This window comes from Corvus hawaiiensis, chromosome 1 (assembly GCF_020740725.1).
Source record: "Corvus hawaiiensis isolate bCorHaw1 chromosome 1, bCorHaw1.pri.cur, whole genome shotgun sequence".
Taxonomy (NCBI): Eukaryota; Metazoa; Chordata; class Aves; order Passeriformes; family Corvidae; genus Corvus; species Corvus hawaiiensis.
In genome coordinates, this window is record NC_063213.1 from 7,604,999 (window position 1) to 7,630,949 (window position 25,951).

At 42.1% G+C, this 25,951-nt stretch overlaps 1 protein-coding gene across 5 annotated transcripts in view; it reads left to right on the top strand.

Annotated features, from left to right (window-relative positions):
• Window positions 1-24,592, top strand: part of DPP6 (dipeptidyl peptidase like 6) — a 544,191-nt gene extending 519,599 nt beyond the window's left edge. For all 5 annotated transcript variants that reach the window (XM_048324150.1, XM_048324219.1, XM_048323990.1 and 2 more), the window contains exons 17-26: window positions 9,352-9,399; window positions 12,596-12,694; window positions 14,966-15,035; window positions 16,749-16,943; window positions 17,908-17,962; window positions 18,826-18,931; window positions 19,771-19,829; window positions 21,098-21,170; window positions 21,270-21,343; window positions 22,339-24,592. In XM_048324150.1, the coding sequence (XP_048180107.1) occupies window positions 9,352-9,399; window positions 12,596-12,694; window positions 14,966-15,035; window positions 16,749-16,943; window positions 17,908-17,962; window positions 18,826-18,931; window positions 19,771-19,829; window positions 21,098-21,170; window positions 21,270-21,343; window positions 22,339-22,485 (926 nt within the window). In that variant the 3' untranslated portion in view covers window positions 22,486-24,592. The remainder of the gene's footprint in view (window positions 1-9,351; window positions 9,400-12,595; window positions 12,695-14,965; window positions 15,036-16,748; window positions 16,944-17,907; window positions 17,963-18,825; window positions 18,932-19,770; window positions 19,830-21,097; window positions 21,171-21,269; window positions 21,344-22,338) is intronic.
• The last annotated feature ends 1,359 nt before the right edge of the window (window positions 24,593-25,951 follow it).

Genomic DNA, 25,951 nt, shown 5'->3' on the forward strand with positions numbered 1-25,951 from the left:
CCTGTCTAACAAACCCCAAGATCCATCAGAAACACGGAGATAATGCTCAAGCGCAGCTGAATGTCCTGTGATGCTCTCAGGGCATCCAGGAACCGGGTGTGCCCCAGCCGTGTGCCTGCAGGTTCCCACCCAGCTGGATGCTAAACGGGCACAGCAGCGTGCTGGGGCCTGGCAGGCATTCCCGGGGCTTGCTCACATCTCAGGTCACTGGTGAGTGTTATCTGTTGTGACCAGAGTGGTTTCCCATGCAAGGATGATTACCACAACCTCAGGTTCTTGTGTACCCGGTAGCGGGAGGCTGTAATTAGCGCTCCCAGGCAAACTGTGACCTTTTGGAACTTTTCCTGAGGCTTATGAAGCCTAAATTAGTTTCTGCTGTTTGAAAGCATGCACAGACTTAATCTCTGGGCCCTATTTATATTATAATTACTATATAATTCACATTTGCATTCACTTGACTCCTTTTCTTACTTAACAGCCGAGGTTGGCTCTCGCTTCTCAAGTCCTTTGTGCGCGGTTCATGGGTCACAAATCCCGTGGGTGAAGGCAGGGTGGGGGATGCTCATTCTCACTCCCTCACATGCTGTACAACTGCAAAACAGCAGGCTGGCATGAAAACCCCCTTTTGCGCAAGCAGAAGGTACCACCAGAGCTTTTTCTGCAGGAAAAGAGAGGATGGTATTCTTGGTTTGGGAGCTGGATGAGAACTTCTTTTCTATCTCCTGTTAACAACACAGTTATGGCTATAGTTTGAGATTAATTAAAATGGTGACTTCTGTGGATATTCCAGTACATTTTTTCTTCCTTTAAGCAGACTACTGCTTAAAGTGGTCTGCTTAAATTGTTATAAAGTATTTCATTCTATTCTTATACATCTTTAGTGTGTTGTAAACTCCCCATAAGTACTCAGTGACATAAAAATAGGTGGAAAACCACCCCAAACTAGTATGCATGAATATTTAACAATAAAATTAATAGAAAATGTCTGTAATTTTCAGTGCACGAAAAAATATTGTGGAATTAAAGCCAAAATTCCTCTCATCTTTGAAATGGTCCCATTCTGCAAAGCCCTCTGTGTTCCTTGCTTTTACATGTTCTGATCTTGCTTTCATTTTGATTCTTGCTTGTAAATATGAGCTGCCTGGCATTGTCCAGAGGAAGGTGATCTATCATCTGCTTCCATCCAGGGTTCCTGTCACTTGGTCATTCTGTACACACAAAATTTTATCTGAGCTCCACTCACAGGAGACAAATGACCATGACAACAGGCTTCCTCTGATGCTTCAAATAATGAAGCTTCACAAATCAGGCAGAAGCCTCCTGCATGTCGAGACCAGGGTGCATGTGCATTATTTCCAGCTATATGAGCAACCTTGGATGAACTCATTATTCTGCAGAGGGTAGTACAGATGTTACCATCTCAAAAGATTTAAAGCTTCCTCTGAGGAAAACTGCTTCTTTCACCTTGTTTGCCAGCTGGGCCAGCTGTAAGGTTTATTGGTGGCTTTTGTTTTCTGTTTGCATGGTACTTGTTAAGCCCTTTATTAATGCAGTCAGTACATTAAGGGTATATTAAAACCTGAGAACTCATGAGAGGAAAACAGCTTAATAACCAGACAATGGGAAACAATGTTATTTATGGGATGTTGGTGGTGTTTTTTGAGTTAATATCCAGCACCAGTTATTACTTAATTAGCTAGGAAATAATTATTTTGTTGCAAGAGAATTTTACTTATGGAAAAGAATAAATTAAGATTACCTAAATCAATTTCTACCAGGTTTTTACTGGAATAAACAGAAAATATGCAATGAGGTTTTATTCAGTCTGTTAATGAGGTGTAAATGGCACTGAGAGAGAGCATTTTCCTTTATGCTGCAATTATAAGGAATTATCCTTTTTCCTTGAATATTACAGAATCATGGAATGGTTTGCTTTGGAGGGGACCTTGAAGCTCATCTTGTTCCACACCCTGCCATAGGCAGGGACACCTTCCACTAGACCAGGGTGCTCAAAGCCCCATCCAGCCTGGCCTTGAACACTTCCAAGGATGGGACAACCACAACTTCTCTGGGAAACTACTTCCAGTAACTCACCACCCTATTGTGACTTTTTTAATGCGAAATTACAAAATCATAGGAGAATTCAGGTTGAGAGGAGCTTTAGGAGGTCTCTAGTGAAACCTCATGCTCCCAGCAGGGTCAGAGAGGATATCAGACCTGGCTGCTCAGGACTCTGTCTAGTCTTGCCTTCAAAGCCTCCAAGAATGGAGAGTGCACAACCTCCTTGGACATGCTGAGCTATCCAGTGACTTTCCGGAGTAGTCAGGGAATACAGAAAACGCCAGACATAGTCCCCCACATGTGGTATTTCTTTTAGGGTTAGCATGTACTAATCCAATAAGAAACTTATACTTTAAAAATAGGGACAAATGTTAACTTTTGGTTTCATCTCTTTTCAAAGTTTGCAGAAAGCCTGGATGAAAATTGGATTGAAAGAGGTTAAATTGAGGTATTCAAATAAAACAGAACCTGGAAAAAAGAGGGAGTTGAGTGTGGGGATTTTTCTGTTCAGATTCCCTAGATTGGACCAGCATACTAGAAAAAAATGCCCTGGGCTTTTGGGAAGTCAGTTACCCCCATGTGAACTGGAGTTGTTCCCTCCTGCCTCTGGTACTTGCAACTCCAGGGATGCATTACCAGATTCATGAACACTGCAAGCAAATTCTCCTAATCTTCCTCCTTTTCACAGCTAATCTTATCACTACAGTGGTTATATACCTGCTCCATGCCCTGGAGTTTGTATGTTTCCCACGTTCCTTTTTGGATCCATCCACATGCATTATTGCATTATGGCTCTTCAGAACCTTAGCCAAAGCCTCATGAAAGGGAGGAAATGCTCAGCCCACTCAATGTGACACCTCATTGGCCGATATTAATTAAGAAGGAGAAGAGGGAGATTAGTGAAAGAATTGTGAGCGAAGGTTAAGTACCAGCAAAACGAACAGGAAGTAGATTATGATGAAGAGGAATAAAAGGCTAACTGGAGATCAGCCGCAGGGTTCATTAGGAGCTGGCCTGGGGAATGACCCAACTCAGATTGTTCCTTGGCAGCCTGGGAGCCCAAGGCTGGATAAAGCTGGTGGAATTTGTTAAGACACAAAGCTGATAAGCATCATCAGAAGGCAGAGATAAATACTAGAGAATCCGGATGTCTTGCAGGGCTGGAGTGGGAGAAATTAATAGTACAAAGAGCAAAATTAAGCACATGGCAACTCAGGGCAAGAATTTGTCTTGTGTGTTTGAAGCTCAAAAGTTACAAATGCCTCAGCAGAGCAGATGTGTGCCTGGGCACACAACGCTGACCACTGGATTAGCAAACTGCCTACCTGCTGTGGTCATGGAGTAGGTGAATGCTCTCTTAGGATGGATCAGGCACGGAATTTTCCATGGAACTGGGCAAGTAGCAGTTTCAGTATAAGAACCAATTAGGACATCCTCAACAGCAGGGGTAGAGTTCTGGTCTTTTCTGTTCAGGAACAAGGAACTGAATGTAAAACACTCTTGCATCAAAGAATAAGATGAAAAGAAACTTTGTCCTACAAAAGGGAACTAAAATAATCTAGTTTATCTGACTGGATGAGAGCTTTTGAGGACACATGACTGCTGTGACTATGATGGAAATACTCATGCTTAGTAGAAAACAGATTGTTGGAACAACTCCAAAAAGGTGCAAATTGGAGTGACAGCCTGTACAGCTTCACATTGGAAGGCAGCTCCTACCAGAAGAACAAGACACCAGTAGGAATTACATCAGCAAACCCAATTACATTTAGAGAGAGTTTGTCAATACTTTTGTAACACACGATTTCCTGAAGCAGCAAGGATCTTCTGGGACCCAAAGGTCTCATGTCCTTCAGTGGCCATAGGACAGAGAGCGGGATGAGCTGGTCAGGGCCAGCCCAGCTTCCCACACTGCTCTTTGCAGGCACCTCTCAAAATCCCATGGAATGGACTGAGGACCTGACCACACTTATTCATTCCAGCAACCTTTTGAAGAACCTGTCAGGCCTGTTTTGTGTAGTGGAATTAAGACCAAATCTCTTGTTCATTTGCCCTCTAGTCACTGATAACTGATGCTGCCTCAGAGCAACCAGATTTATTTCTGCTCCACATAAAGTAAGCATGAAATTTATTACCAGTATCACACAGGGCAGAGACAAGCAGTACCATCAGAGTGCTTGCATGAGAACAAGCCAGGATTGATTATTTTACAAGACAAGCTACATTTGAGGAAGTAAAGATTTGATTAAAAAATTAAATGCCTTGGGGAGGGTGAATAGCAGCATAAATCTGTTTGATGTTTATGTCAACAAGGTTGCCAAAGCAAACAGCACGAACATCTGTCCATAGCATAGGCTGGAAAATGCTGCAAATGGAGAAATATTTTAATTGTGAGCCCTGGTTCACGGAACTCCCCATGTCTTTATTTATTATGCTGATAATATCACCCCAACATATGAACTTTATGCAGCACGTATAAATAATTCATGGATTAGCAAATAAAGAGATCTGGAATCTGTACACAGAGATGGCTGTTGCCAATTATCTCACTTGTGCAGAGCCAGACCCTTTCAGCTCCCATCGGCTGCAGCTGCTCTTTTAAATCATTCATCAGTGCTTAAGAGATATGCTGGTGGCGCTGGCAGAGAGTATTTGAATTTTCATTGTTTACACACTGTGAATTTAGCTTCTGGTCTGAAATTATCTGCAACGCTGAAGCCTTTGAGAATATAGATGAGAAGAATAAGACAATTCCTCTTTTTATCCTTTTTAAACACTTCTATAATTTTGATTAACTTTTCTTCAATTTTACTTCATATTCTTTTTATAATCACTACTTTCATTTTAAAGTTATAATAATTTATGTAATTCCCTATGTTGTTTAGATCATGAAAACATCAGGAATACTCTGGAGTATAAAAAGTATGACAAAACAAATGTCTGGTAAATATTTTCTTCAAGGTTATAAAAAGATTTTCCATTTTTATTCTAGAAATCTATACCTTATCACTTAAAAATCTAGAGTTGCTTCTTTCTGATCACGCTTAAGCAGAACCTTTTTGGAAATAATAATAAAGGCTGCTTAAAAATTGATGACAAACCATGGCCAGTGCTTTTTCCTGTCAAATTACTGAGGCACTGAGTTTCTGTGCCCATTCACATCATGATGGGTAGCACCTCCTGGGTGATAAATTGGCCTGTTGTCATTAGAGCAATATAGCTCAATTTACTTCTTGCATGGATAATTACAGTAATGGTTTTAAAGTCAAAGGCCTTATGATAAACCCAGACTTTCAGCTGTATTAATTGAAAATCTAATTCATGTAACTAGACTTTTGTGCAGCATTATTAACTGTGCATCTATCTGGGATGTACAGAGTGTGTCTATACACAGTAGTTCTGTCAATAGTTTTGCTCCTTTCTCTTAAGCTACAAGTAAAGAAACAACTTCTAAACTTCTGTCAGGATGCTGGAGTTGGCTGGTGCAATGCTGGAGGCAGGAGAGGGGAGTGGAGCCTGCAGTGGCATTCAAGCACATCCCATCCCACTCCTGACACAGGGATGCAGAGAGGGATAACAGGGACCTCTATGGTGCCACCCCTAAAAATTCTGGTGGAGGTGACGGGGAGCAGGAGTGCCAGGTCCCACACCTTGGGGAATGTCACAGCCCTGCTTGCACCTACCCCTCTGGGGCAAGAAATCCAACAGCATCATCTTCACCATGTCATGCAGAGAGTGGCCTGCTCATGATTTTGGGAACAGTCATGAGGTTATAAGGTGTGACCTGGGTCTCTCTTACTTTTGCAAATCAAGGCAAAGCAGCTCAGTGTCTGCTTTACGTACTTAAAGTGGAGCACTTTGTGTTTTATCCTTCAAGGAGCACAAGTGAGTTTTATCCTTCAAGGATCCTGATGCTCCCATGCTCTCAGGACCTCTGTGAGCAAGAGGCAGAGCACCCACAAGGTTTCTGAGGGGGGAAGGTAGACACCGGGGGATCATCAGTGCTGATTAAAGAACAGAAGCAGCAGAATGTGCCTGAGAACGTGGGGGCTCAGGAGTCCCCATCAAAGCCCGTTTGGACGGGCTCTGGAGGAAGGAGACACGGAGCAGAGGATGTCCTCGCTCTGCTTCTGTCAGCTCCCAGCAGCTCACTGAACAAATCAGGTTTCCCTCTCAGATCGGCGCATGACAGTGGATGGCATTTAGCAGATGGCATGTGTAATGGGACTGTCACACCGCCACAGGTTTGGAAATAAAGCTGGGGAGGCAGTTAATGAATACACACTTCTCATTTCAAGGAATTCTTTCTGTCCCTGTCAGGCATTAGGCGCTCAACTTGTGAGTGTTGAAAGACTTCTGATGTGTGTGCATTAAAAGACGCAGTCTAGCATGTAACTGGGTTGTTTTACTTTAAAAACTGGCATTGAAATAAGCAATTTATGTCATTCCTTAAAAAGTGACTTTTTCTTCTTGATAACTTTCAGCCTGCTCACAAGTGAAATGTGTTCTTTAACTGGAGTGTTGTCATTGAGAATATTTAATATCAAGAGTAATTCTTCTCACAGAGATGATTCTACTCTGTAGTTTTCTGTCTTTACCATTTTTCCTTCTTTGTTAAAAAATAAAAATTAGGCAAGTCAAAAATCTGCTTTTTCAAGGATACTTAGTCATTTTATTTTTTTTTTAATTTCATATTACCTCAAACAATATCTTTATGTAGGACTTCACTTAAAAACATTGATCTGGGGAGATGACAGTAGCAGTAGTTAGTAGTGAGAGACTAAGGAAACACAATATGTAATACATGTAATTTTCTAAACTACACACTAGAATCTTTATTTATTTATTAGGTTCTCACAGCTTTTTCAATGCCAATAAAAAAAAGGAAAAATAAATTAGAAAATATAGGGATTATATGCATTGTATTTCTCTCTCTATCCCTTTCTTTTTGTTGGCATTTTGGTGTTAATTAACGGACTGCTCTAGCTCCAACTGGAGTCATTTGGGAGGATTCCTTTTATTTTCAGTGATGATTTTATCATGCCCATGTTTATTAGGTTTGTTGCTTTTCCAGCAGTCTGGCTTCTGGGACTGCAGGGAAAAAGCAGGGCAGATTTATAAATAAATACAGTCAGCATATCAATGTATATCAGTAGGAGAAAGGTAAATTTAGCTAAATCCTGGTGAGTAAACCTGTTTTCCTTTGTTCATTATAATCCACCTTCCTGCATTCTAAAAATGAATTGGATTGTCAGGGGAGAAGATTCTCAGTTACAAAGAAACGAAAGTCAGGCTGCCATGTTAGTCAGCTTAATTATAAATAAAATATTTTTCTGCCTTTTCTCTGTCCACGTGAGGTCTGGATGAAACACTCCTGACTGCCTGCAGTGGGATGCGGGCTCTTGGCAGCACAGGGAAAACCACTGACACAATTATAGCGCCTCAAAGCTTTTCTTGCTCTCAAGAACTTATTTCATGCACCACACCAGTATGAATGGCTCACCAGCACCTGCTTTTGCCATTTGTGTGCACACTCTCAGTTACAGCATTGTAGGGGCTTTTTCTCAGCCAGCCCTGCACAAATTGCTGTTGCACAAGCGGTGATCCCACAGGATTTGCTCGTAGGTTGAAGGGCTTAAGAAGGCACCTTAAAGGGGTTGGAATCTCAGTGGATATCAGTCTCTTAAAGTTTAAAGAATGTTGGGTTTTTTGATATTCAGTGTTCTGTTTCAGGTCCCTCACAACAAGAAAGACATTGAGGTGCTGGAACATGTCGAGGGAAGGGCAACAGAGCTGGGGAAGGGTCTGGAGCACAATTCCATGAGGAACAGCTGAGGGAGCTGGGAGTGTTTTAGTCTGGAGAAGAAGAAACTCAGGGGAGACTTTATCATTCTCTACAACCTCCTGAAAGGAGGTGTAGCCAGGTGGGGGTCGGGCTCTTCTCCCAAGGAACAAGTGATAGGACAAGAGGAAATGGCCTCAAGTTTCACCAGGGGATGTTTAGGTTGGATATTAGGAAAAATTTCTTTTCCAAAAGGTTTGCCAAGCATTGGAACAGGATGTCCAGAGAAGTGATGGGGTCACCACCCCTGGAGGTGTTTAAAAGACAAGTAAATGTGACACTGAGGGACATGGTTTAGTGGTGAACTTGGCAGTGCTGGGTTAATGGTTGGACTCAATCATCTCAGAGGTGTTTTCCAACGGAGATGATTCCACGGATTTATGATTCTGGGATCTTCCCACAGACACGGCATGGGAGCCTCCTGGCCCTGCTATTGGGACCTTTGCTGGGCACACAGGTTTCCCCAGCTGCTCACACTCGCTGCAGTTGTACCACGTTAAATTATGGGGAAAGCAAAGGAAAGTAAAACAGTCTCTGAGGTGAAGAATAACATTCCATCACTTCAGGGCTATTTCCACCTTCCTGGGCAGTACTGTCAGGCTCAAGGGAAAATCTACGAACAGGTATGGGAGCAACATGTGAGTGGCTGTCCTGGGTCAGCCCACCTGGGCCCAGTGTCCTGTCTCCAAGAGCAGTCACCAGATGACAGCTGGAAAACAGGGAGAAAGAAGCTGACAACTACAATATGAACTTGATCTCGTGTACCATCCCATTTTTCTATCAATCAGCCACATGATGACTTTCTGAACAAGAGGATGAACCCAGATCACTGTGCTAAGGACAAAAGGACCCTAGAGCATCCTCTGGTGAAGACTGTGGCATCCTGAGTGCTGCAGCATCCTGTGGTAGTGAATTGTGTGGTTCACTCATGTGCACTGCATAGTAATGATAATTCTCTTTGTATAGCACTGACTGATTTCAATACCCAAATGTTGCATTTTAAGACAGAAAATGTGGCCTTTTTCAGTGTGAGAGACAAGCTAGTGTTTAATTCATTAAGAAAAAAATAATTTGCAAAACAGCAACATTTATCCATAGCATACAAAATGTAAATGCTTTATGCTGTGATGTTTGGGCATCATTAGAATAATTTTAAAGGCGAGTGATTTAATTGTGTTTCTGCTAATTATAATGTTTACAAATTAGGGAAAGATGCATTTAGTGGTCTGTTGGGAAAGGGCTTTGAAACCTCACGTCTTTGAGTCTACAGTACTGTCATTTAGTCATAAACTCTTTCTAATACCAGGGTGATTTGCTTTTTAGATTAGTCTTGCATGAAAAACGAGTCTCAAGAGCCCTCAGCTCCATGGAATTCAAAACCAGGTTCACGTGTGTCTGTGTGTGCTTTGATAGAAATTTAACCAAGTTCTTTTCTTCTCCTTTTCAAGGTCCCCGTGTCCCGATGGTGACTGTTCACAACACAACGGATGCACAGAGTAAGGGCGGGCTTGAGCTTTGCAATCCTTCAAACAAAAGTAGCTGGGCAGGACAGTGAGATGTAGCTGCTCTTTGCTAAACTTACCCTCCTGGGGAGCCCAGACTCTGCCTAAATGGAAGTTTTCTGCAAGGCAAAGGGACTTGCAGGGCTGTTGTGCTGCCATCACAACAGCTGCTGTTTGGGGTAAAAACACACAAGTTGGGGCATGATGTTTGTTATCCTCTTTCTCAAAAAAATGCACAATTCAAATCCCTCTCAGTCTTTTTGTTAGTCTTCCACTGATTTTGTTTTGAGTCCCATATATAAGAAATAAGATAATAAGATAAATGTAAGAAATATTTAGCCTAATCTGTGGTTTTAATAAAATCACTCTGATATGAATTATCAGAGATAATGGAGTGAGCCTCGCAAGTGGTGCCTCTGCCTGGTTCCCTGACCTGCCCACAGAGATTGTAACACTTATTATTTGGTAAAGCTTTTTCATGCTAATGATTTGCATCTACATCAGTGCAAAGCTGTAATTATTCCAAAAATAGGTTTCTTCCCTCAAAATATTTGGCACTCCCTATAGCCATTACCAGGCTGGCAATGTGGAGTCCAGAAAGCCATGGAGTTTCTGGGGTTCCACTCTGGTGGGATGTGGCATTGAGTCTCACGTGAAACCAAGATTTATCTTCTCCCATCGTTTTAATGGGAAAACATCGTCTTTTGTTTTAGCAAAGAGTTCAGCCCATCCTTAACTGCAGTTAAGGACTTCAGGCACTGATATGACCCAAATAATAAGCAACACCTTTATTCTATTTCTATCTGCTTTGTACATGGTCAATACCTGTTTATCAAGTATCAGTTTCACTTACCTGCACTTACAGCAGCTCACTGCTCTTATCTCAAAAGAAAAAAAAAAGAGAGTGAGCAAACCAAGAGATTTGGCACTCAAACTAAAGGTTTACTGTGAAATGCTGAGCTGCTTCATTTCCCACTGAGGTAGTCAGTGTGACAGGAAAGACTCTCTGCACAAGGGAGTGTCAGCTCCTTCTTCTTCCCAGCAGAGCGTGAGCTTGGCAGTGCCCTCCCCAAGTATAACCCCAGAGCAGCCCAGCTGATGCCCATGAGGCACTTCAGCCAGGAGAGTTTCTTTGCCCTGATCTGCAGCTCCAAAGTCACTTTCTTTCTCCCCCACTTTAAATAAAACACCTTAATTTTACTGCCAAGATGGAGATGTCTGACTGGCTATATCAGCATGGGACAGTGCTCTCGTGAGTGGTGTTATACCCTCCTGTATAGTTTTACAAAATACTTTTAGGTGAATAAAATGACAGAAAATATAAAACAGAAAGAGTGAATGAAGGGCTTTAAAAAGTAAAACAAAACACACCAGGACTAGTTTTCCTTTGACAGATGCATATGGGTAGCATCTATTACACAGAGAACTCAATCTACTCATGTGCAGAACACATTCTCTACTGAAATTCATGATCTTCTGCATACAATTACCATTTCCCCTGGTTCTTTTCTTTTTTCCCCCCTCATTCTTTTGCTTTTGAATGAAGGGCAACTGACAGTTGCATGTTACTGAATTTACTTATTTAATATGAGCCCATTACTCTATAAAAGGGAGTTTGCCTCTGTATTCTGCAATAATCTGATAATAGTGAGTTGCACTGAATATTAGAGTGTGCTTACATTTAATTAAGCAATGACCATTTGTACTCCACAGACTCAAGCTCCCTGTGGTCCTAAAGCAAAAAGGATTGTCCTTTAGGAGATATGCCAATCTTTTTTATTTCCTTCACAGTCTTCCTGGCTTTCTGTGAATGCAATTATATGAACAAATAAAATGGCTTGACTAAATTCCCCTACGTGCCAAGCCCCTTTCTGCTGATAAAGCTACTTGTGTGTGCCATAATTAAATGAGAATCTTAATATTTAACTAAATGTAATAGGCTGTTGCTTTGACACTTTTGTGGGGGTTGTGGTTTTGATAAAGAACCAGGCTTTGCAGAAGCAGGGTGAATATTCACTGAACCAATATACTACTGCTGAAAGGTCTCTGAAATGTGTTAACTGGGAAGGGCAAGTTTTTGTCTGCCTGTCCAGCAGAGATGGGCAGTGAGAGCAGGATAATCAGGTACCAGAAGTGTTATTTGAGGAGCTGGGGTTACATGTCTATTTCTGGGGTTACATATCTATTTATCAGTGTGTCTCAAAAGGGAAGTTACATTCAGTGAAACATAATGTGGTGTGAAATCTCACACCCTCCTTGGGTTCATGTGGCAGAGATAATGCCCTGGATCCCCCTGGTTCACACCCAAACTGATGCCAGGGGAATGACCACTGATGATAGACTCCCCAGACCAGGATCTACTCACCCCAGCCCTTGAATCCTTCCTCCATGGGGCTTAGGATCTTTGCCATCACATGGAGACATTTCCCACCATGTAAGACATACAACCTGAAGTGTCTCCTAAAGAGGGGCTCTTTCCCTACCAGCTGGGAAGGACTTACTCTTGCTGGTGCTGGAGGTGGCTGCTTTTACTAGAAGAGGCTCAGCAGGTAGAGCACATGGCCAGGATGAGAGGATAAAGGTTAAATCCCAGGAAGGAGGAAGGAATCCTCTATCTCTGACCCAGAGAGTCCTTGGGTAAGACACACAAGCAAAATGAAAAATTTTTGAAACACCCCAAATGTCAAGACTGCTCCAAAACCTGACCTTGCTTGTTTGTATGAGTTTTGCCCACTCTCCTCCCACCATGGCTTTCCTTCCCATGGATTTTATCTTGCACAGCAGCACTACCTTGGCCTGAAGCCCTCCATAGTCTCCTCCCCCTCCTATTTATTATATATAACTTGGACACACATACAGACTTGAGGACCTCTTCATCTGAGATCTAGCTTTGCATGGCAGGTAGATACCTCACTGGGACCCATGCTAGTGTCCCAACACAGCAGGTCACATTCCCACCTCCTGCAAATCAGCTGAATGCCACTGATTTCAGGAATACAGCTCTTTTGCCAATGCAGAAAACTTGGAAGGGGTTTCAAAGGCTTAACTGAATTAGACATCTATGAGGACTAGAAGGAAATCTGTCTTTAAGGAAACTTGTGTTAAATATATCAAGGTGACTATAAAATGTTAAAATGCATTTTCACAAACTGTGCCAAAATTTTTTGTGATCTTGTCCTTCTTCTTTCAGAAATTTTTGAGCTGGAGATAAATGAAAATGTGCAGCTGGCTGTAAATGACAGGCAAATGCCGAAGGTAGAATACAAGGAAATCAAGATAGATGATTACAGTAAGTAGCTCCTTTCTTCTCACTTATTTGTCTCTTTCACTGCTGTAGCTGTGAAATGATACAGCCATCCTGGGTAGACTGGCAGGAGGAAAAATGACTTTGACTCTCAATAAACTCACACAGTTTGCAAAGCACTCTCCTAGAATGTGCTACATTAAGGAGGTTATTACAGAGGCAGAATTTGATGAGAATTCAGCTGAAGAAAGGCAAAATTATAGGGTTGGGGTTTTTCTTCCTCTTAAAATTTCCTTTGTGTAGAAAAAGCCACTCTGGGAAATGACACAGTGGGGTGCCCCCATTGTTGGAGGCATTTGCCCTGGATGTGTGTGTGTCATTTGAAATGAGTTTGGAGTGGGCTAAAGTGTGTTCTTGCTGGCTACAAATGTGTCTGCCTCTCAGTGCACAATCTGAGCTGCAGTGAATGATGTTGACTCTCCAATGACTGCCCACTGGAGTCACTCAGGTTTCTTAGAGAAAGCCACATGATTTGGGAGGGTTGGAAAAAAGAAAAAAGAGCCTTATGAGAAAAGACAAAGGAGATTTCACCTGGAGTAAAGAAAGCAGATGCTTGGAGCAGTTTGCACCTGCAGCTGGTGTGTTGTTTCTACTACTTGTAAAACCATTCCCCACATAAATATATATATATATATATACGTTTGCCAAAGAGAGAGAAAAGCCTGGTGGCAAACAGCCAAAGTGTAAGCCTGTCTCTGTAGTTGTAGTTTCTCTATATGGGGAAAATCCACATATTCAGAGATGCACAATGGCTCCCCAAAATCCCAGCCTGCATGTATGGTGGCAACTCTAGAAAAAAACCCCAAAGGCCCTGGGTTCAAATGTGGCCCATAATGTTTTCCATACCAGGAAGGACTGAATCTCTCAGGCCACAGGCAGTGAAATGAAAGCAGCGAGCTGTGCTGGGGGCAGGTTACTGATTTCAGGCATTTCCAGATGTTATAAAATGTGAAGCAAAGGCTGAGAGATGGTTGCCATTTGAGAAGCATAACAATGGCCCTAAAATGTTCTGTTTGCCACACGGGCATAAGGAACATAAACCAGTGCATAAAATAGCAGGAACAGACATGTGCTTCCAGGTTTTATGGACAGGAAAGGAAGGGTAAAGAGCCCATCTTTCCCCCCATAAGCCAGCTCATGGGAGACTGGCAGTTTATCAGGGATAACTCAGCTTGATACTAAATTTTTTAACTGCAGGTCCCATTGCAATTCTGCTCATTTAACTGAAAATATACTTGTGTGCAATAAATACAAACTGGCCACAGCCATGTGGCCATTCTGCTGTGCCCCCCCTGTGATTCCAAAGCTTTGGGCTGGGCAGCCTTGGGAACACTGCAGGTAGCACTTAGTAATATTTAAAGTCAAGTGATGGCCTTTTTGGCTGTCCCTGGGCCATTGATCCAATTTGCAGCTATTAGCATTCAGATGGAATAACTAATTAGGCAGAGTGTCAGGCAACGATTGCAAAGCAAACCACTTAAACCGTGCTGCTAATCTGTGTATTAATCTACTGAAAATGCTCCTAATACCAGTTTAATTGCTGGGCCTTTGCTAATCTAGATTGTAGATAATATTTTTAAAATAAATGTGCTGTCCTTAATGCAGAGAGTGTTTGAATGGAGGCAGTTTTGGCTACTGATACAAACCCATAGAAAAGACATTCAGCTAAAAGAAGCTTCAGTGGTCACATCTCTCCTTTACATTGGTTCTGTACCCGTACAACAATGTGGGCTTCAGCACCTTTGCCTCCTGTTTACAGCAAAATTTAGCCCTTCAGAAGTTAGGATTGAAATACTTGTTTCTCCCTCTGTCTTCACACCACTATAGCAAAATAATTCTATTTCTCTCCCCCAGCCACCATACTTAATTGGGTTTTAAATTACCATTTTCATTGCCAATTTTCCTCCTTCTCTTTTGCCCTGAAATATTGATTTCTGTCTGCGTCACTCATCCAGCTGCCAAAAAAGGAAAATTATAGCTATTGACAGATGTTAATTGAATGCTATAAAAGTGATGCATGACTGAGCAGCTTGCACTGTACTCCCCATTTACATTTCTTGTCACCTCAGCTATCACAATATGGGTCTTTTTTTTTTGACAACATCTGTGTTTCTAAGGTGTTATATGCCACTGCCTCTGAAGAAATGTCATTTTGCTCCTACTCATCTGTAGCCAAAACACCAGAAAAATCTATTGGAATCGTGTCAGCATTCCCACATCAAAGACATGTTGTTATTTGTTCTTTTTTTTACTTAGGATTGCCAATGCAGATCTTAAAGCCAGCAACCTTTTCGGACACGGCGCATTACCCTTTGCTTTTGATTGTGTAAGTTCCTGCTTGTCCTTTCTTTCTGTTCACATTATCAGGGCAGCATGGAAACCTTGCCCATGATCAGGAACTTTTAGGATATGTTTTGTACAAGGAATGCCAGAGTCCAGCACGTTGGTCCCTACCCCATCTCCCTTCACAGCTGGGAGAGGCCAGATGTACATCACTTCTTTCCCATGTTTGAGCCAAGGTTTTCAACTCCCAGGAGGGCACCCTGTTGAAATCCTGCAGAGTAAATTGTGGATTTTGTGAAGGTGTTCCATGTACATTTCAATCATTTGTGGGGCAGAAACAGGAGGAGGAGGAGGAATACAAAATGTATTTCGACTTTCTGTCCCAGTGCTCAGGGCACCCACCTTGTGATTAAGAGGTAATTTTAGAGTGGAATTCAGGCGGCCTTACTAGAGCTTAAATTTTAGGTGCCCTCATGCAGAAATCATTCCCTTGTAAGTGCTGGTGTTCCCTGAAGTGACAGTAAAGAGAGAGCTGGAAACCTTTGAAGATCTCCACGATGTTAGCATTTATATTAGATAGGTAGGTTTTCCTCCTGGTGGGCAGAGCAGGTGGGTATTTCTTTATGCAACATTTAATAATAATAATACACATCACTGAGGGCTTTTTTGGGAGTTTGGAAAGCAACTGCAGGAGGGAATTCACTGACCTTGCAAGAACCTGTTTGGCCCTGGCTGCCTCCCTGTGCATCGCTTGCTGCCTGCCAGGGAACACCCAAGAGAGAAAAGCCTCATGCAGGAGGGATGAATGCCTGGTGAATGCCTGTACCACCCTGCACAGCCCTCCATGAAGGACAAAGCCACTGCAGTGAGCGTGTGGTTACGTCACGAAATTACTGCGGAGAAAATGTGCTTCATTATGGAAGTGCTCGAGGAAGATTGGTTCTCATCAAGCACCCAGCACTTGATTAGGCTGCCTCTGGAGCTGGATGGGCCGGGGTCTCGCTTGGATACATGCAAATGAATGGAGTCACATGCGCATTAAAATCCTGCAGCGAAGTGCCTGATGTCTCTGATAACCCCAAAAATGGGAAAAAGTGGATAAAAATGCCAGTGATTCTACAGTAATCCCAGCCCTAAATTATTGCTTAAAGTCATCATCATCTTCCCTTGTTTTTTCCAAGTTGCCTGGCTGAAGCAGGGTCTGTATTTCTCAAGACAGTTCCCCTGTACAGACCCTAAGCAGAAGGGTGAAGAGGAGGTCTTTCCCACCCCTTCCCCCTTCCCATAAATTTTGGGCCAAACTGGGCATTATTAAGCCTTTTTTTTTCACTTTAGAAGAGTCCTTTCCCTCTGTACTTGTGTGATGCAGTGATGACAGAACCACTTCAGCAGAAAATAAAAAAGAGCTTTGGGGAATATAGAAAATAGATACACATAAATAGATCCCAAAATAGTTCCCAAAATAGATCACTGCCCTGGTTACTCATGGGAGGAATCCTGACCAATTCGAGATGTGCTTGTTGGGGTTCAAAGCTCAGCTTAGAGGCTGCTGTGCACAGAGGGAGGCAGAAACCAACCTGCAGCTTCCACCCAGCCTCAAAACCCATCCCACACAATCAGCCTCCTGCGTGCCATCCTTGCAGAGACTGGTGTCCCCTTCCAAAAACCTGTCCTACCTTACCCTGCACGATGGGGCTGTGGGACAGCGAGGGCGTTTGGTGCCGGTGCCTTTTCTTGATGCCCGTTTCTGTTTCAGAGATGGGACACCCGGCAGCCAGATCGTCACAGAGAGGTTCGAGGTGACGTGGGAGAGCGTCATGGTCAGCTCCCACAATGCCATCGTGCTCAAGTTCGACGGCCGTGGCAGCGGCTTCCAGGGTGCCAAGTTACTGCATGAGGTCAAGAGGAGGCTGGGCCTTTTGGAAGAGAAGGACCAGTTGGAAGCTGTCCGGTGAATGGCGCTGTTATTGAAGAAATTAATTCATTATAATAATTAACCCAAGACTGTCATTAGTCCTGTGATGTGTTAGGGTAGAGCAAGGAGATGAGAGGGACAGTGTAGTCATACAATTGCAACTCCATGTGAGAGGGAGCTCATGCCAGCACAGTGCAGAAGGAGAAAAACAAGCCCTAAACAGAGCTAAATTAGAGCACACTTATCTGCATCATGTGTTCAAAGCCCATTTATTTTTAGCTCTGTACAGTCATACAGCTACAAACAAGTAAGCTTGAATATCTGTTCCTACATTAATATTTTGCTTGCCTGGTAGTTGGAAGAAAATCCATCTTTAAATCCTTAAACTTTTTAAACAGAATAACCAGGGCAAAACCCTAAATGTCAAGTCCTGTCATATGGTTAGATTTATTCTGCACATAATCACATTAAAACCACTATCGGGGTGCTGCAATAGCTTTGCAATAGCTTACTATGGCTTCCAGAGGTAGTGTAGGTTATTTGTTGCCATTGCTTGGTCAAATCCAACGAATGAGATTGCAAGATTAAATCAGATTCATGTGAAAGCAGTTTGGACCAGATTTCCTAGACTGTCTGTGTCAAGGGGAATGGGCTTTACACTTAAAAAAGGGCAGGTTCAGATTATATATTGGGAAGAAACTCTTAACTCTGGGGGTGTGAGAACTGGAACAGGTTGCCCAGAGGAGCTGCGGATGCCCCATCCCTGGAAGTGTCCAAGGCCAGGTTGGATGGGGCTTGAAGCACTCTGGTCTAGTGGAAGGTGTCCCTGCCCATGGCAGAGAGGTTAGAACTGGATGGTCTTTAAGGTCCCTTTCAACTCAAACCATTCTATTAATTTTTCTGGGGCCAGTTTAATTTAAAGCTGATGAAAATCACACTGGTTTTGCTATCGAAGGGAAAAATATTTTTAACCCATTGCTTTTCCTCTCTCATATTCTAGGACAATGCTGCAGGAGCACTTCATTGACAAAACGAGAGTTGGTGTGTTTGGGAAGGTAATGTTTTGCCATTGCTCCTTTGTGCTGTTCCAGTTGGCTGATATGGCTAAACAGCTGTGCTAAATCCTGATTTACTGAATATGTCAGTGGTGACATTTTTATTATCATTTATTTTTGAGATAGGCTGCACCTTGCTCAGCAATGCTAAAGGTGGAAGCTTTCATTTCACCAATGTCTTCATCAATGACTTCTTTTAAATTAACTTCCAAGTGCAAAAAGTGACTATTGCTCAGAAAAAACATTGTCAGATAATTAGGGGGTTTTTCCCTTAAAAAACTTCTATTTCATTTTCACATTGTCTCTTAAAGCCTGTGGGAACGTGGATACATCTAACTCACGTACAACAACGTTGTGGATTTCTGAGGCTGATTTGCTGTGTGTGCCTGGCTGGGAAACAGCAGCTGTAAAGTACTCAGGGTTTGAGATGAGAGCGGGACCGCGAGTAGAAATCGTTTATTGTGGGAGACACAGGAGTGGGCGAAGAGAGCTGCACGTAGAGCAGCATCTCTGCAGGGAATTGTTAACTGCTGGCAGCAGACACTGAAATTGTGATGCTCATTTTAAATAGAGAAAGACTGGGGTAAACATTTTGGAGAGGTAACATATCGGGTTAGAGCTATAGCCATAAAATGGGATGAAAAAGGCCAACTCTTGGGCACACAACCCTCCTGCCTTCAGGAGAGTGCCAGCCACAGGGCCAGGGAGATGTCCCTTGTTTTGTGTTTTTCCAGGGCAAGGAGTTAAAGGCTCTGTAAAGTCTGAGCATTTGCTGCAAGGTTTCAGCTGCCCTGTTTCTGTACCCAAAAGCAGCAGTGCCTCCCAGCTGGAGCACTGACACCCCTGTCCCCTTTCTGTTCCAGGATTATGGTGGCTACCTGAGCACTTACATGCTTCCAGCCGGTGAAGAGAACCAGGTGTTCACCTGTGGAGCTGCTCTTTCCCCGGTGACAGACTTCAGACTATATGGTAAACCCCATCCCTGAGCCCACAGACCCTCCTGCTGACCAAATGATGTTTCTTCCCTATCCTTTCCCAGTTGCCATCTTTCTTTCCCAAGATCCTTCTTAGTTTATATTCTGTGTCTTTTTAGGACTAGCCATAAACCCTTTTTCCCCACTCAAGCAATTTTGCTGGCACCACTGGGACCAGCCATGGTGGTCAGAGTCATCAAATCACTTTACTACTCCTCTCAAATAAAGGAGAATTGTCTTTAAACTCCTCCAGTCTTTGCCACCAACCAGCCCCACTGCCTTGAACATGCTTCCTTCTTGCCTGAACCACCCATCCAGGCAAGCTGTGGTCCAGTCTACCTGGCCCATCCTGGCTCTGACCATAGCACTACACTGCACATGGTGGTCCTTTCTCTCAGGGATGGGAGTTCCCTTTGCACTTAATGCCAGTGAAAATCAGGGGACTGCCATGGAAGTCAGTGGTGTTCAGCCAGACTTCAGGAGCTGAACAGTTATCCCTGAGACCAAAGGAAACTTGCTGCTGATGGAGAAGGCCCCAAGTGAAAGGAGAAGGGGACACGACATGATAACGCCCTTTTATCTCAGTTGCACTAACAAAGATTAAAAAAAAGGACTTTCTGTGAACATTTTAGTGACCAGAAGTACATGGTGACAATGACAGACTGTGGTATCACACATATCCTTAGTGCATTTTAAAAAACTTTTAGAAATGCGTCCTCTGTAAGTAAGGCCATGTTAGAAAATAAGATGGTTTTTAGCATTTGCAATATTTGACTCAAGCACCAGTGTGCTCTCTTATGACTGAAAGTGATATTTTCTTTTTTTCTCTTCAAGCTTCAGCCTTTTCTGAAAGATACTTGGGCTTGAACGGGATTGATAACAAAGCATATGATGTAAGTGCACGGACACTGCATTTCCCTGATAAAATGTGAACTGGGTCTTAACTTTCCCTCCATGTGTTCTCCTTCGAGGAGGAAGCAAAGTTATGCAAGGGGGACTTACTAGTGAAGCTCTGAAGGTGTCCTTCAGCCTGCTTACTGCTTTTCTTGTCTTAATAGTAATCATGGATAAAGTTTTTATTGATTAGCTCTCGTGTCTGCCTCTCTAAATTGGGTAAATACAGTTCTAGAGATTGAAAGAGCTGAGTGACTCAGATGCGCCCAAGACGACACGGTGTCACGACCTCCTGAAAGTTCCTGCCAAGGGTCTTGTAACTTTGATTCTCTCTGAGATAAACAAACTCAAGTGAAGCTCAGCTTGATTTTCTCAAACTTTGTGGTATTTCAGGTAGGCAGAACTCTGTGCCAGAACTGATCAGGACATGGGAAAGGAGACACAGCATCAGTTAACAAAGACGTTTAATACATGTGATGGGATCAGTTGGATCCTGTGCTGCAGTTGCTTGGAGGCAAAACCTGATAAAGAGCAGTCACGCAAACAAAATTTGTTATAGAGTAAACCTTGTTCAGCTTCTAGGCCTTGTCTCCAGCCAGAAGATGTGAAGGCAGCAAAGGTCTGCCACTGTTCTCACAGAACAAGCAGGTATCACCCTGTGTCTTCACAAGGCAAGATTTAGCCTGGCTACCTAAACTCCGAGTTCATTGTACTCATAATCTCTACATTAGTGCAAACTCTTTTTTGTCCTTTTAGAAATAATTTGTATTTATTTTCCCCCGTGCATCTGAAAGACATCTGGGGGCAAAGGCTGTCTCAGAAGTGGACACTTGAATTTCATATCAGGTCCTCCCCCAAGCTATCAAACTCATTGAGGTTGGCTTTCAAACCACACCAAAGTCATTCCAGATCCATGAGGAGTTCTTAGGCATAGGCACCTGGACACACTTCTTTATTCACTGGAAATTCACTTTGTTCTTCTCCATGATCTGCAGGTCAAGCTTTTAGTGAACATTATCAGAACAGATGAGAATCTCTGACATCTTCCTGCTGCTGACACTGCCCTGCCAGCACAGGATGGGGGTCTATTTTATCTCTAGATTTATATAAGTAGCCAGGAGAATATGTTGTGCTGGTGTCTGCTTGTTATCCTGGTGATAAAGTATTAGAAATAAGAAATAAGTGAAATAAGTGCTTCTATTGCCTCCATATGAACTGCTCATTTCTAGCAAGTTTTTTAATCTTATTGCAACCTTTACCTTCACAGATCAGCAAATTATCACACAGAGTCTCATTACTAAAGGAACAGACATTTTTGATCATTCATGCTACTGCTGATGGTGAGTTAGCCCATCATTTGAGCTCATTATGTGTTTGTGATAGCTTTGATTTTTGTTAATTAAATTTGCCTCTTTAATGATTTCAATCTGTTTTTACAGAAAAAATCCATTTTCAGCATACTACGGACCTTATCACACACCTAATTAGGGCAAAGGCTAATTACAGCTTGCAGGTACAGTATATGTTTCTTTTTTTTCCTATCTGAACAGTTATTTTCCAGTTTGAACTCAAACTGCTGTTATGAAACAAGCTTTAAAAAGCCAGTAGCAAACTCAGCCTGGCAGTAGAAGTAGCACCAGCATATAACATGTTTCTTTCTATTAGTCCCATGCTTATGTGATATCACTATTTTGGTCTGGACAGTTGTAGAACAATTATTGAATTACAGTAAATTATGTGAGAGACATATCCCTAAGGAATTTATTCCTGTTGACTTCCTTTGGGAACACCAGAACAAATTCAGGATGAATTTCAGGGGAAACAGGGCTCTAAATTAAATCAACCAGAAAAGTTATGAAGATAAATGTCACTTAAATCTGACATCCCACTGCGAATGGCATACTCTGGTCTAGAAAGTTCCACTTTCCACCAAATTATATCTCTGTTTTGCTGAAAGCTCCATGTCCAAGTCATTAAATCTTTCAAAATGAACCTACCCTAGCACCCCTGCCTAGACAATCTGTTATGATCCTCTTTCATTTCTTCAAGTTACCTGCTCCATTTAAATGAAAAGTTGGTTTTAAGCTATTTAATTTCTAGCTTCCCTTTTTTTTTTTGTTTAATTACTTCCCCAGCAAGATTTATTAATTTTTCTTACTTAATGACATTTTTGCTTTAAAGCCCTCATTTTAGTCAGTATGACCTAATGCCATTTCTCTGCAGAACTCCGTGTTTTTTTGGTTTTCACAAGGAAAGTGTGGGCTGGTTCTTCTTAGACTGAACCTGTTCAGAATGGAATTAAATGGAAAATCCTCCCACCCAAAAAAGTTCCTTGTGAGGGAAGATGCAAGTCTGCACTCAGAGCACTGAGGTGCCCAGATTACCCTGGGCCTCACATGCATCCATGGGAAGCCCTGTGAGGCTGGGGAGAGGCAGTGGGTTTGCAGCTGCAGGTGTGGGCGATCAGTCCTGAGACTCTAAAAGGTGTGTATTTACCTGTTTTTGCAGATTTACCCTGATCAAAGCCATTACTTCAGCAATGCAGCATTTGAGCAGCACTTGTACCAGTCCATTGTCAACTTCTTTGTGGAGTGTTTCCAAGTTCCGGACAAACTGCCACTAGCGCCGCTGAAAGAGGAGGAGGACGATGATTAACCCTACTTGTCCGTGCTAAGCACAAGGCAGATCTCTCTGACAATATGCAACTGGATCATTTTCCTGAAGAAAGAGATGTTGTTAGCATGTATTTAAAAAAAAAAACAAAAACTGAAAGCAGCTCCTCTGCTTTACTTGACAGCAACTCCTTCCTAAATGGAAGAACATTAAGCATGGTGAACTCAGCAGAAACTGCTGTCTGAAATAAATCCATCACAACCAACATCTTCTTTTTCTTCGGTTGTTTTGGGGTTTTTCCCTTTTTTTTTTCTTTCTTTCCTTTTTTTTTTTTTTTTTTTGCCACAAAATGACTTCTAGAGTGAAAGTGGTAAGACATTGAACTTGAAGGAACACCCCAAGAAACCACTTTGAGGACTGGAAGATTTAATATCTCTTTGCATTCAAGCAGTCAAGCAGTAGCAGTGAAATCCATCATCCACATTAAGGTTACTATAGTTAGCATCACACTGTGTCAGAAAAAAAATCTAACCTAATACATGGAGAAGATTATAGCACAATTATTTTAAAGGATACAGATTCATACACTTGCCTGCTCTTTTCCACCTTCAAGAGGTTTGTCATTGCTACGGGATACACAAATTCAATTGTGCGAAATATCACTATAGTTACACCCATCTTTACCTTCCTGTAATTATTTTGTTAATTCTGTATGGCTTTCACTTCTGTTGTTCATTGGGCCTCATGCTTACCTTATTAGCTTCTCAGCTTGTTCTGGATGGGGAAAAAACATACAATGAATTAACCAACTCACTTTAGACCTCAGGGGTCTAATGAGGCAATGGGACTTGAGCTACTCAGATATTAAAAAATCTATTGGAATAAAGTAAAGAAAAACTCACTCTTGAGTTCCCAAAATAGCTCTTGCCAGCAAGATTGAGTATTTTCTTTGGCAGTCTTGAAAAATATGCACATAAATAAGCTAAATCAGCTTACATTGAGATATTTTTTATTGCGATGTAGAAAAATATGCGACAGTCATGATTATTCTTTCACTTCCTTTAGTGCTGGAACAAATGGCTGGCAACCTGTTGGGGAACAGCTAGGTGAGGCTGTGGTACAGGAATTTGTACCAGAGACCTCACAGATCATCTTATAAAGCCATTTAAACAGAGACAATGTGCAGAGATTTATTGCACATGCTGTCTGTGGCTTAGTTTTATTCCAGGTCAATGATTAGCATATTCCAAACTCATTTAATTATCTCTTCTGTTCACACTAGTTTTGACAACCATAAAAGGAAAAAAAAAAAAAAGGATTTTTTGCTTTTAAAGGTCTAACTGTTCATTTTAGCAGTGGAAAGCAACTTCTAAAACTTCTTGTGGAAACATTCAGCTCTCAGAAAGGAATCCAACCTCCATTCACTTCCACGTACTGTGTCATAAGAATTTTGACAGTGTCGCTCCTTGTAAAATATTCTGACCAAATGTACAGCCAGTATTAATACTGTATATTTCATTTTGTTGTATATAAAGGAATGTAAGTCAGCTCTTTGTCAGATCCCCAATCCAATATTAGTCTTGTGTTCGACATGCATGCGGTAACACTTCTTTGCTGATCAGGACTCCTTAGAAGTACTAGCTTGGAAATATAATGATTAATGTAATTTCTTTTCTTGTTTTAACAGCTTGAATGTCAATGCTGGTTTCTACTTTTTACATAGTACTGTGGGTAAACTCACATCCTGACAGCAATGATGATGTTTCCATTGTGTTCTTTAGTGTGTCTTTTTTCTTACCTTTATTTTAAGCTTTGAACGTTGGTTGTACTTTGACCATCATAAAAAAATATATTGATAAACCACAGAAATTACCTAGTTTGGTTGGGATTATCTCCTTTAATTTACAGTGCATCGACATTGTGTGAACAAGAACTACAGTGTAAATCTGCTTTATCTGGCAAAATGCCAAATAGACCACGAGAATGCTGCGTGTCCAGATTTTGCTACGCTGAACAGGCTCGAGAGCCTGAAATGAACTTGAACTGAGAAATGTAAAAATCTGCTCTGTCCACAATCTTTTGTAGAAAGAACTTTAGGATGTGGCATGGTAGTGTTTGTTCATTCATGGAATAAAGCATTATTTTACCACCCTGGTTGCTACTGCTGTTATTTTATATTAAGATATTAAGCAAGCATCAAGTTCCTGGAAGTGCTATTTCTGGTTGAATTGAGCCCAAACTGGCACTTGCTGACTTGCTGCACTTTGTCAGTGCCAGGGTGTTGTCCCATCAGCTGACACCCATTTGACCAAATGAGATTCAGAGGAAGAGAAATTTAATATCTCAATGCAAAACCAAGAAATGATTGAGGACACCTACTCCAATCTTTGTTTCCAGCAGATCAGGAAACAAGAAATTGGAGCACTGGGATGGGGAAGAGCAGATTGCATCAGTACAAAATAGCTTTGCTGTTATTTTGCTTAATTACCTAAATGCAGCTAGTATTTTTTTTATTGTCCAAACAAATCAAGCTTATACTCTCAGCTAACTGGCATATCTGGTTGCCATAATGTTCAACTGTGGCATCCCAAAGAGGAAGAGAACTAATGAGCAGTGCCCTACTAATTCAGAAGGAAACCGCAGAGGGAAAAATGAGGCATTGCTGGTAGCTAATTAACAAAGCCAGGCAGCCAGCCATGTTTGTAATTGTCTATGGGTTCTGGCATAGAGCTTATAAACCCATCCAAGCTCTGCTTATGAGCTCAAGCCAAACAAATGCTGCATCTATGAAGGGTGGGAAGGAAAAGAATTGAGTGAATGAGAAATGGTACATGGGATGTTCCCATGGGAAGAGCAGTGGAGTCTGCCGTTTGCAATGGGGAAAAATGTTTGGTGGAGGAGGCTGAAGGTATGGGGCCAGTGCTGGTACCTGGGAGGTGCTCCTGCATTTGCTGTCATGCTCATGTTGTCCCAAAGCTCACTCAGGTTGTTTTGTGTGTTGGGTCTCAGGGCACATCTGCCCCACAGTCTTTTGTGGGGCTGGCACAGAGCTGCCAGACCTGCCTGGCTGAGGGCTGGGCTGAGGACAACTTTCTTCCTTGACCTGAGTAAATGCTGGCTCCCTGTGGCACTCATTTATCTCTGGACTTCTTACCTGCTTCCCATTTGCAAAAGAAGAGCAAATGGTAAAAATGGAAAAGATAACAGAAAAAGCTCAAGATCTCAGTTACCAATTCCTTAATCATGTTGCCTTACTGAGCCCGATGTTTGCTTATTTTTATTCTGCTCTCTAAAGTAAAGCTTCCAGCTGGAGGCTCAGAGTGGAGCTTAGGGCACTTTCTAAGATCTGTCTCCTCTTCCCACTTCATCTTTCCATCCTCTCCCCATTCAGCATGATTACAGTCTGAAAGAAAACCCACCACCCCCTTGGAAACTAGGAAAAGACAAATATAAAAACAGCGTGGTGAGCCCTCCCAATAAGCCATAACCAAAATAAATTCTTTATTCT